Source organism: Octopus bimaculoides, chromosome 26 (assembly GCF_046866305.1).
Source record: "Octopus bimaculoides isolate indiv1 chromosome 26, ASM4686630v1, whole genome shotgun sequence".
Taxonomy (NCBI): domain Eukaryota; kingdom Metazoa; phylum Mollusca; class Cephalopoda; order Octopoda; family Octopodidae; genus Octopus; species Octopus bimaculoides.
The window spans coordinates 10,640,741-10,653,483 of NC_142953.1; the positions used below are offsets into that span (position 1 = coordinate 10,640,741).

Here is a 12,743-nt window from a genome sequence, read left to right on the forward strand (position 1 = left end):
ATTGTCTTAGGCATCCCACCAATCATCTATAAATCATATATCTATAAATATAATCTATAAATCTATAAATCATATATACACATATGTGTGTGTACATTATGTAACAGTCCTGGCTGTGTGGCCGAGAACACATGATTTCAAGTTCAGTTCCACTGCATGGCACCTTGGACAAGTGACTACTACTATAGCCCTGGGCCAACCGAAGCTTTGTGAGTGGATTTGGTAGATGGAAACTGAAGGAAGCTATCATACAAATGTGTATGAGTGTATTTGTGTCTCCTTGTCTTGACATCGTGCGATTATTATGAATGTCACCGTCACAATAGTGGTGTCCTTTGTTTGTAACCTTCCATAAAAACACTATCACCTTGCTTGGAAGCAAGTGGGGGTTAGTGACAGGAATGGCATCATCTTGCCATAGAAAATCTGCCTCAACAAATTCTGTAGAAAAATGGACATTAAAATGATGATGATGATGATGATGATGTGCTAGGTGACTAAGAAGAAAAATATTTTTCAGGAATGTGGTACCGGTGACATGTGAAAAGACATTTGAGTGATGCCAGTGCCACTGGACTGGCTCCTGCCAAAACAGACATGGAGCCAAGGCAGTTCTCCAGCTGACCAGCTCCTGTCAAACAGTCCAACCCCTGTTAGCATGGAAAACGGATGTTAAATGACGATCATGTTGTTTGTTTCTAGTCTTACATGAAAAGTATGTCTGGCCATGCTTGGAAACAGGTGAGGGTTGGCACCAGGAAGGTATTATGTTCTGAGTTCAAATATTTAGTGAATTGTGGGACCATGTGGGAAAGTGGGAGAGAGAGAGAGGGAGAGAGAGAGAGAGAGAGAGAGAGAGAGAGAGAGAGACCTAGTCAAGTCAGTAGTAAAATAACTCTATCCAATTTTAAGATAGGGACCATGTCCTGGGAGTGGGGATTACCAGTTAATCATGACGGATTCTTTTGAGGATAGGTTTCTACTTTGGTCAAGATTTGATCCGTAGTCAAATAACAACCCCAAGTAGGTTATAATGATGACTGAAATTTGTTTTTTTTTTCATATTTCAAGCTTTAATGAATAGATAAAAAAAATTACATAAGTAAAGCGTTTATTCACCTAAATATATCCCATCATAATCTATCGTCTGTTGTCATTGTTGTGCCAGAAGCTCAATTCCACGCTTATATCATTTCGCTGGTTTAGAGGCAAAAACATCCTTGCACCCATTTTCAACCTCTTCCACATTGTCGAATCTCCATCTGCGCTGGAAATGAGCCATGGCTCAGAAAAGCTGGTAATATGATAGTATGAAGTTTGGAGTGTAGGCACAGTGAAGCAGGACCTTCAGCTCCTCTAGTTCCTGGAGTTTGCACTTGGTCACATTAATATATATATATATATATATATATATATATATATATATATAAATAATAAAGAATAAACAATTCAGTAACAACTAGACAGCAAGTTGTAACAAATTAATATAACATGGAGATACAAGTTGCCAAAAATCAAAAATCATCAGTGAAAATCAAAAAAAAACAAAAAAACTTTCGACTCAACCTGGTAGTTCTCTTTCATTCGGTGTACATTAATTAGAGATTTTAATATGTTACTTTATTACATTGAACAGGTAAGTCTATACCTCAGGTATTTCTTAGTGCATGTTTCAGGTACTGCCTACTTCATGGCTTAAGTGATCCCTACCTCATGACTTAGGTGGTTCTTATTTGCAATGAACAAAGGAGAATTCCTTGAGAGATTTGACTCAATGGAGGAAGCGATTAACTTGAATCTCTCTGGTTCAGCTTGCCCCTATTCTAATGATAATCGGGAGTATATTGCGGGATATTTGACTGTTACAAGAATATATCAACTGGCTTCTTTAAAAAATATTGGGCAGGTTTTTAGTAACACTTGGCTAGTAGTGTATTGAAGAGGTAAAGTGAAATATAGGGACTTCCTCATTAGTTGTGGTCCCTGTCTTAAAACCAGCAGTTGGGAACTTGTTAATGTAGTCTCTATTTTAAAGCTAGTTGGTAAAATGCTACATAAGGGTCTCTTTCAATGGTTGATGTGGTCCCTATTTTGAAGACACGGAATTTATGATTAAATTGTTTTCTTTATTATCAAACAGGTTGTAGTTGGTTGGTGAAGCTCAGTTATTGACATGTTTTATGACTTTCCAGTCATTAACCAAACGTGCTTAATTATCATTTTACATCACACTGGAGGCCGGCCTTCTCCTTGCTCGTCAGTTAAATAGGTTGTAGATTACATAGATTACTACACTTTGTTGCTGTGGTACTTGATTAACATCTAGAAAAGGTCAGCCATCCCACCCACTCCATCTGTTTTCATCCTCATAGTTTTCTTACCACTGCTGTTGCCATCAATCAAACAATAAACATGATTTATATCTGCTTGACTTTCGTATGAATTAGTAAACTAACAACTAAAGTACATGATTATGATAGAAGTGGGTGTACTGGGTTTTTGTTAGAATAAAGAATAAAACTTTGTTTTCCGACAGAACACGTTTATCTCTTCCTCTTAATAAACGTTATGTTCAGCTCTTGTTTTTTCACTTTCTTATTTACGCCAAGCAGAGGTACCCGGTGTTGCTCGGGGTGTGAACGCTTCATCATTCTAAGAACTCTTATTTTCTAGTCTAATGACCAGCACTGCTGAAGCTTTTTTGAGAAAACATACCATGCTAAAACATACCAGAATTCAAAGAAACGTACAGAATATTTTTGAAATACATCGCAACCACAAAAAAAAAAAAAAGAGAGAAAAAATAGTTTTTCCGAGAAAATTTGAAATATATGGGTGTATAATGACTTGAAAATGATGAAAATACATATTGAAATTTAAAATCTCTAAAATGTACAATAAAGTCAATTTTTTGGTAAAAAAACATCAACTTTGGCAGCGCTACTAACGAGTCCTCCAGGTGAAGTCCTGCCACAGAGAGTGTTTGTCCCTGCGATTTGGTAATCAACATCACAAAACTTACATGGACAGGAAATTGCAACCGCCTGAAAGTAAAGGGAATTTCCACTCCCAATGGAATAATGGGGATCCTTGGTATGAAGACGTCCTCTTGTATATGTACTACGCACACAGACATCCTTTGTTGGGAGAACATACAAATACTATAAAGACAAGGATATTTACACACAACAAAACTGAAATACATGGAAGTCAGTTTTTAGGCATATGTGGCAAAACTGAATTTAAACACATTGGGTGAACAAAAATGAAAAATAACTAAATTATTTTGTAGAGAGAACATACAAAAACTGTAACAAGAGAGATTTTTATGCATGACTAATTTAAATACAAGGAAGTTAATTTGTAGATAGAACTTACAAACTCCATAAAGCTCTAGAAGAAAATAGCTTGAGTGAAAAAAACTTGAGTCACTTTAGGATAGCTTTTTCTAATGCATGACCGCTGAGTGGCATGGTTGAAATCTCATTGGTTAGTAATAGAGGCTTATTGGCTGTATGTGGCCCATAGTGGTCATACGTACGCATGCATGACCGCAAACACTGTTTTTTGATAGAGGGAGAAATATAAATAGTGTATTTAAATAGATGGAGTGCAAAAAATTTGAAACAAGTGAAGTTATGTTTTTGGGACAATGTACAAATACTGTAAAGACAAAGATATTTATGCACGACAAAATTGAAATACTCTGAAGTTTTTAGGTAGATGTGGCAAAACTGAATTTAAACACACTGGGTGAACAGAAATGTAAAATCACTAAATTATTTTTTTTTGGGAGAATGTACAAAAACCATAACAACAGATTTTTATGCATGACTAATCGAAATACACGGAAGTCAATTTGTAGACAGAAATTTGTGTGTGAGTGAATTAAAGAGAGAGTGAGTGAGTGAAAGAAACAGACATGGTATAAAAGAGAGAATATGTGTAAGCAAGAGAAACAGAATGAGAAAAAGAGAGAGAGAAAAGGGAGAGAATTGGTTGAAAACTGCAGAAGCTTTTAGAGAATAAGCCATGTAAAACACCATTTTTCCCGGCTTTTCGCTTTACATGGGAATTCTGGGCAAAATGTTATAGTGCATGACCATCCTTGGTATATAAGTAATATGTGTGTAAAGTTTGAAAATTGGTTGAAAACTGTAGAAATGCATATGTACTACACACACACACACGCGACATTTTTGTTCACCTTGAGATTTAGTAATTTATTATTTGTTGTTTAACCCAGGGACAGTCTGGGTTCTAGACAATGAATCTAGAACTACATTATTTAATGTCCCTTTCATTCTCTGTTGTAGTTATTTAACACAGGGATAGTTCTAAGTGGACAACATTATCGAATGGATCCTTCTGTGTCGTTGATGTTGATTTAACCCCATGTCAATCTTAATAGAGTTGGCCTCTGATCAAAGATATAAATCTTTGATCTGAGTCACCAGCCGATCTCCTATCCAGGCATAGTGTATCTAGGACTACATTATCTCTTCCTTCCATATCTTAAATTATTGGGTTGTGGTGGTGTGGTAACAATGGCTGTAAAGTTGTTTGTGCTTTGCAAGATAATTTGATGCATGAGAAATATTTTTAAATATTTAATTTAAATAAACCACTGAAAGATTTTTCCCTGCCAGGCAATATCTCTAATATCTTTTGTTGCTTATTCATTCTTGTGATGTTAATAGATAAGAGAAAATTTCTAGCTAAGAGATATAGCAGGATTCACCTTAATTCCAGTAGAATTTGCTTCTATCAGACATTGCTTGTTAATCGCATGTATTCAGGCTGTCTATCTTTCTTAATCTGATTTATTCAGGTTATCTGGCTTTTCCATTTACATTGTTTTGTTCCACCATTTCACGATTTGGTGAAGATAGAGATTTTTCTATAAATGTCTAGGTTTTTAAAATGCTACATGACAGCTATTACTACTTGCTCAATCAGTTGAGTTTTATAAAGATATTGGAGTAATTTACAGACAAAAATCATTATTTTTAATATTAATGTTGTTTGAGCGAGATCGTTGCCAGTGCCCCTCGACTGGCTCTTGTGCGGGTGGCACATAAAATACACCATTTTGAGCGTGGCCGTTGCCAGTACCGCCTGACTGGCCTTTGTGCGGGTGACACGTAAAAGCACCCATTACACTCTCTGAGTGGTTGGCGTTAGGAAGGGCATTCAGCTGTAGAAACTCTGCCAAATCAGATTGGAGCCTGGTGTAGCCATCGGGTTTCACCAGTCCTCAGTCAAATCGTCCAACCCATGCTAGCATGGAAGGCGGACATTAAACAAGGATAATGATGATGATGATGAATGTTGTTTAGTTTCTGTTTCACCTTTGATTGAGTATCCTGGAATTGGCATCAAATGGGTTACTGAGGTATTCTCTGAGCTTTTAGCCTTTCCTAAAAGTTTTTCAAATTTCAACTATTTGTGGACTATCAAACAGTTGATAGCTTTTAGGTAGTCTTTTGTTAAACTTTTACATACATAAGGAGTATGTGGTGATATTTTTATATGTAAGATCTATAACATTCGTGTAGACCATGAATAAATGTACAAAAATCAGAAATAGGCTGATCTTGAAAGTAGACTTATAATCAGAAGCATTCCATCTTTAACCATTTGTGTTATTTATATATTTATTTATTTTAGTCAATATGGTGTAATTTGAGGAAATTTACCTTTTATATCTAGTAGGTCAAATGCACTTGTGCATATTATTTCACTGGCTTCTATTGTGTTGTGGTCCCATTTTATTGGATATCTAGTGAATAAGACAGTATTTCAAAACTGAGTTGATGTTCAATGTTGCTTTGCTTATGACGACGCCATCTGATCATTGTTTGCAATTCTGAAAACTGACCTTGACACCAACAAATTACTCGTGTTGATTATGTGACCAGTTTATATACATCAGTGAACCAATGACTGTGGTTCTTTCTGCTAGGTTACATTAATTATGTGACCTGTAACAAATGGTTCTCAATGAATCTTTTTGAAATTTAGGATTTCTTTATTTCTGTATGCTGTCAACTTAATGTGACTTTCCCCTGAAGGGAATAATACTACTGTTGGTTAGACTTAGGAAGCTGCACCACTTCCTGTCGGCCTTGACACATTTCCCGTGTCCTTATACAACTACTTCATCGTATCACTACTGCATAAATCTCTTTGAGAGATTTAGAAGTGTATTATTTCTAAATTCTTTATTTTTGTTCACTAAATATTAAAAGCAGAACTGTTTGATTATTATTTTCTTTGATATTAATATAATCCTAACAGTGTATACATAGAATATTGCATGTACATATATGTGTGTGTGTGTGCATGCATGCACACACACTATTTACAACATATATGTAGAGTGTTTATTTACAATAGTTATAATGTGTATTCACAATATTTAGGGTGTGTGCAACATCTACAGTGTATATCACACTCTTTGATGTGAAAATATTTAAAATATTTTTTTTTTACACCTATCCAATATTTCAATTACTTTGATTTTTTGTCAGTAGATGTCTTATTCTTGAATACGTATTCAGTCCCAGAACAGATTCAGGACTTGGAATCTTTATTCTTAATGACAATTTTAACCACCAGGATACAGGTGCATACAATAGTTGATAAGGAGATATATTTCCCTCCATTTAGAAATAAAGGTTCCTGGCTTGAATCTTATCTAGGACAATAGACCTTCAGAAATAAGATACCTCATGATGATTTGAGATGAAATATTATAAACAGCCTAAAGTTGAGGCTAAAAGTCTGGAAAATGCGAGATTTTATTAATAAGAACTCATCTAAAACAATATTTTGTATTTATAAGATTAAAAAATTTTTAAAAATAATTTACTGTGTATTTAAAACTGAAAATTACTTTGCACACACACACACACACACACACACACACAGAAAAAATAAAAATAAAAAAAAAACCCTTTTACTTGCATAAAAATATTGTATAATTTTAATATTTTCAAATTGAATTTCAGACAAAATCTGAAGAAGATGTTAAAACTGAGAAAGCTTGGTTGGAGTCGGATAAGATATGGCTGATCCATAAGGGTGGATTTTCTGGTGCCACACTTTTAAAAACTAATGGTATGTCGCCCCTCCCTGATGGAAAAGTCAAGGTGAAAATGGATCATGGTGGAGAGGTTATTGAAGTGGATGAAGAAGACATTGAGAAGGTAAAAAAAATGTTTTTATTACATCATTGATATTAGTGACTTTTTTAAAGATCAGTTGTGGTGTGACAGTAGAAACTTTATAAGGACTAATTTGAGAGAGAAAGGAGCAACATATCTACTGTTAGGGGCAGTAGGGTTGGGGACCAGTTGTTTAAAAAAATTCAATAGCTACTGTACTCTGTATATTAGTTCAATAGCTATGGAACTTTGTACCACCATAGCCACTATGTCCTTTATGTCAATACAGTAGTTAGAACCACTGGCACTATTTGTTTTGATTATTTCTTAAATCTGATAGATTGATTTTCTAACTTTATCAACTTATTTTATTAGAGATGAAGATATTTAAGTATCTAATTCCCTTGATATATCTCACCCATTTTCCTTGTCAGTGAAATCTATCTAATTCTACAATGTTTCAATAGTTAAACCTTCTGTCATGGATTAATGCATAATTTCTGTTTGTCCCCCATTTTAATCCAGCACAGTTTGACTCCCTAAATCTGCAGTGTTTCCATATTTGATCTTTCTCAATGACTAATGTCAAATCTTTGTTTTTCCTTCAGTCAAATCCTCCGCAGTTTGACAAGACAGAAGATTTAACAATGCTTCGTTACCTCAATGAAACCAGCCTTCTCCATGTTATCCGACAACGGTATGGCAGCAACCTTGTCCACAGTTATTCAGGACCCACTATGATTGTAGTCAATCCCATGGTACCATTGTCCATTTATTCAGAAAAGGTAAGTCAGCAACTTTGCACATTAGTTGAACCAGGAGTATATTAGGAGACACTTATTCAAAATGTCATGCAGTAGGACTGAACCTGGAATCATGTGGTTGCAAAGTGAGCTTTGTAGCCATACAGCCATACCTGAACCTATGTAAAGAAACCATATTCCTGCAGAAGATGTGCAAATGCTGTAAAGAAAGAAGTGAAAGTGCACTGCTGGACGTGTAATATTAACCTGCATGAACTATGAGGCATGAATCAGTTGTGAGAAAAGCTGGGTGAAGAAAGAAGTGCCCGGAGATTAAAGTAGAAAAAAAGCTTCAAAGAATAAGAGAGAAACATGAACTGAAGTGGTGGTAGTTGATTACAGGATGCTAGACCATACAAAGGAAATAATAAAGAAGTGTGACAAATGCTAAGATGCTGTAGGTGGTGGTGGTGGTGGTGGTGATGGAGAGTAGATCTAACCGGTGCAAACAAGCATAGAAAAATTATGATAATGACATGTATTCATTCATATACACATTAGACATGCACACACATCACACAGTATATCTATGCACGTGCACATATCTACGTCATTTATCTATACACACATACATCTGTTAACATGTTTACACACACTTTGCTATTCTTTATTGTTTTGTATAAATGACAGTAACAAAGGAGAGTTTGTGTGTCTCTATATGTCCTGCGTATGTATGTTTGTCAGTCTGTACATAATGGTGATACTACTACAGCTGTTTAGCCCCAGATTACCAAAATCCAACCAAAACTATGGTCAAAGGCATACCTTACCATCTTTCATATTCAGACAGTAGATACTAGAACCACATTATCCAATGTGTCCTTCCATTTTTCTAAGATGTTAGGCTGTAACACAAGTGAGATTTTGGGTACTATTTCTAGCATCTTCCATCATTATTAGGTAAGATATAGGAAAGGAAAAATGGAGATATTTCATCATACCAAATGATATCACTTGAATTTTTAAGGTAGGTTGGTTTAACAGTGCATTGCTGAATTTCAGTATTAGCATTGTTGAAATTTCCATCCTGCTCTCACACAAACACATGAACATACATACTGTCACAAACTCACATAGATAGACACCTATGGACATCACACACGCTGATCTATCTATATGCACACCCTGTGTACACTTACATGAACTACACACACACACACACACACACACACAGGCATATGTGTATACATGTAGACTTCATAATACACCTTTGTCACACACATCCACACAAATAAACATTACCACCATGCCGCAACATCTCACCTATCTAGATGTTATTTAATATGCTGTCCGCACCACATTACTGGAATATTTTACACACAGCACAAATGCAGACATGTAGATAAATACACGCCTCTACCACACCTACTGAGATGTTATTTGATATGTTGTCCACATCACATAACTGGAATACTTAGTTCACACACACGCACGCGCGCACACACACACACACACACACACACACACACACACACGCTATGTGTGTGTGTGTGTATCTGTGTCTGCACATATGTGTATTTATGTGTGGATCTAGGTCTTTATGTCCATGGGTGTATGAATCTGTACCTGCATGTATGTTTGTATGTCCAAGAGGTGTGTGCATGTTTGTTTGCATCTTTATGGAGTGTGTGTGTTATGATATTTCATATATATGTAGGTGTAGTAATGGCTGTGCGGTTAAGCAGTTTGCTTTCCAACCACATAGTTTAGGGTTCAGTTCCACTGCGTGGCATCTTAGGTGTCTTCTACTGTAGCCCTAAAGCCTTGTGAGTTGATTTCATATACAGAGACTAAAACAAGCCTGTTTATATATATATATATATATATATATATATATATATAGCCTTCATTCCAGAAACAGGGCGAGATAAATGCTTGTGAATGCAGTTCTTCCCAGGTGAAGAATGTACAACTCAGCATAGGTTAGTGGTTAGTGACTTAGGGCTAGAAGGACACGGAGAACAAACTGATATGGAAAAGGAGGTTATGGAAGCTCAAGGATCTTTCAAATGGCTAGAGATTTGTAGATGTTCTAAACGATGCATTTGATAAGGAGGAAGATATTGAAATATTTGACGTAGAAAACAGCTGGAAGTTCGTATGGGGTAAATCTATGGAGACCAAATCTATGGCTTGAGTAAAGCTGTTTAGACCAAGAGTAATGTGGTGGAACAGCAAGGTTGACATGACCATAAAATCAGAGACAAGCTTGGAAAGAGTGAAAATGTGGGGATTACAAAGAACCGTATCAGATAGCTAAAAGGGAAGCTTGGTAACAGGTTTATCTAGCAGGGGCAGAAGCAGAAAGGAAGAGGTTTGCCAATATCATCTTACAGCATCAAGATCAAAGACCTGAGTATTCAGGACCGCTAGACAGTGTATCAGAGAGAAGATGTGGGAGAGAAGTGTGTATGGATGGATAATGGTATGCTTACACTTAGTGATTCTGAAAAGAAAGAGACATGGGAGGGCTGCTATGAAAGGCTATTAAATGTGGAGAATGAATGGAAAAAAGGGAGTCTCTTCTATGTTAACCTAACAGAGGGACCAGCTATCCTAGTTGACAACTGTATGATAGATAAGACAATCAAAGATATTGAAGATGGGGGTGGTGGGATGGTCCTGCAAGCGTTATCACTGAGATGTTTAAAATATCTGGTAGAATAGGATATGCTTTTGTCACCCATATACTTAATCAGGTTAGTAAGTGATCACACCTCTATATCCCTACAGGTACATAGGCATATTACTAATTCTCAGACAGACTTGGAGCAAACCTGGAGGAGAGAGGACATGTCAATGAAGAGGTCATGAATAGTGATGAAAAGACATTTACAAACAGTTGATTGATTGTTTAATCCATAAACTGCGATAGGCCACCTCAGTGGCCAACGCAACAGTGCGACAAGCCACGTGCGTGGCCACGGAAGTAGGGCATGATCTGACCTAATTTTGATGACGTATAATGTATGCACACGATACCCTTTCACCCCAGAAACAGTGTAGCCAATCACAGAAGGTGTTAAGAAACACTGAGTAGTTTTTTCGAGTGATAGATCGATGTTGATCTTTACCCAAAATAGGCTCAGCAGTTCGTGTTACATACAGCAAAATCCCAGCAGTTTATGGGTTAACCAACAAATTAAACAAATGGCCAAGTAGTTAGCTGGTTAGGCAACTAACCAACTGACTAACAATAAAGGAGTGAAATTGAACCAGTGTATCTGTTTATTACAAAAAATGTTAAATAACTTTGTCATTATTAAACTAATGTTTGGAACATAAATTAATTTGAAATATTGATGGGTTTAATTTAAGTCACTTTTAAAAATAAAGTTTGTATTGTGGAACCAGAGGTGGTCTTAAGTGGATTGGCATCAAAAGGGTTCAGGTAAAACATGTCTGTGAAATGTTTAGCTGCTTTGCTAAACTAAATGTTTACCATCAAAATTGACAGAAATTATTATTATGCCGTTCTTTTTCTGTCATCACCACCCACGACCATCATTCCTGTCATCATTGATGCCACTACCATCATGATCATCTTCTCCAAATGCTTACAATTTTCATTTTTCTCCAGGTTATCCAGATGTTTAAAGGTTGTAAACAGGAAGACATGCCCCCTCATATCTATTCAGTGGCCCAGCATGCTCACCGTGAAATGCTGAGTAGCCGTCTTGACCAGTCTATCGTCCTGATTGGCCGTAGTGGCAGTGGCAAAACTACAAATGCCCACCACATTCTGCAGTATTTTGTCCTGGCATCGGGCAGTGTCAATAATTTTATCACAAGTAAGTAAAATTTTGTTTGTTGACAGACTGGCACACAGTGGAATTTCATGTTAATGGGCATGGGGGAGAGAGGGGTGCAGTGTATTTGTTGATTGGTGTGTGTGTGTGTGTTGGATGCTCTGTGGTTGTTTGTATAGGTGTGTGCCAACACATTAGATATTGTGTCGGGGTATGTTGATCTGTCTGTGATTGGCTGTGGGTGATTTTTCTCTGAAAATCATTTAATGAACTGATCCAGCAGATTTATGATTGATGATTGAAGAGGTTCCTTTTGTGGCTATGATAAGACTGACCTTCCTTTACATCTTTTATTCATGACATTCTGTATTCAGTGTCTCCTGTTTTCATTTTCAAATGCAGTTCTGTGTGCTTTGAGGTACATTTTGCTGCTATTTCTAACATGCTTCTCCATCATTTAGAGCAGTGGTTCTCAACTGGGGTCCATATGGCCCCTGAGGGTCCTTACAAGATTTTCAGGTGATCATGCAACAAATTGGGGTTTACAATAGTATTTTCTGGAGCCCTGCTTTAGATGTATGTATTGGTATGTATTGCAAGAAACAGCTGGGTTTCTTTCTCTACCATTTTACATAGTTCAACCTACAAAAGTGAATATGTGAAAAACAAAACAGGAATTTTGAAAGAAGTTTCTATAAAACTAGTTTTTAAGCATTGACTATGGGGATCCACCAGAATAAAATAGCAATCAAAGGGGTCCGTAGATGAAAAATGGTTGAGAATCCCTGATTTAGAGGCTCCCCACTTTGGTGATGTTATTGTTGTAATAAATCTAGCCCCACAATTTTTCTAGATTCACAAGGGTTTCAAACTTGGATTTGCCCTTAATACAAAATTTCTGCTCTGATTGCATTCTTAAAATAAAATTAGGGTTTGGTAGACACAGTGTCACATTAATCATGCAAAAAAAAAAAGTCTTTTGTTATGATAGGATTCCTTTCTAACACTGTCCCCCCCACCTT

The 12,743-nt window shown here is 36.4% G+C and overlaps 1 protein-coding gene across 5 annotated transcripts in view; it reads left to right on the top strand.

Annotated features, from left to right (window-relative positions):
- Nucleotides 1-12,743, top strand: part of LOC106883030 (unconventional myosin-XVIIIa) — a 230,263-nt gene that overhangs the window by 85,202 nt on the left and 132,318 nt on the right. For all 5 annotated transcript variants that reach the window (XM_089342766.1, XM_089342767.1, XM_089342768.1 and 2 more), the window contains 3 exons: nt 7,014-7,211; nt 7,778-7,954; nt 11,553-11,763. In XM_089342766.1, coding sequence (XP_089198892.1) covers nt 7,014-7,211; nt 7,778-7,954; nt 11,553-11,763 — 586 coding nt within the window. The remainder of the gene's footprint in view (nt 1-7,013; nt 7,212-7,777; nt 7,955-11,552; nt 11,764-12,743) is intronic.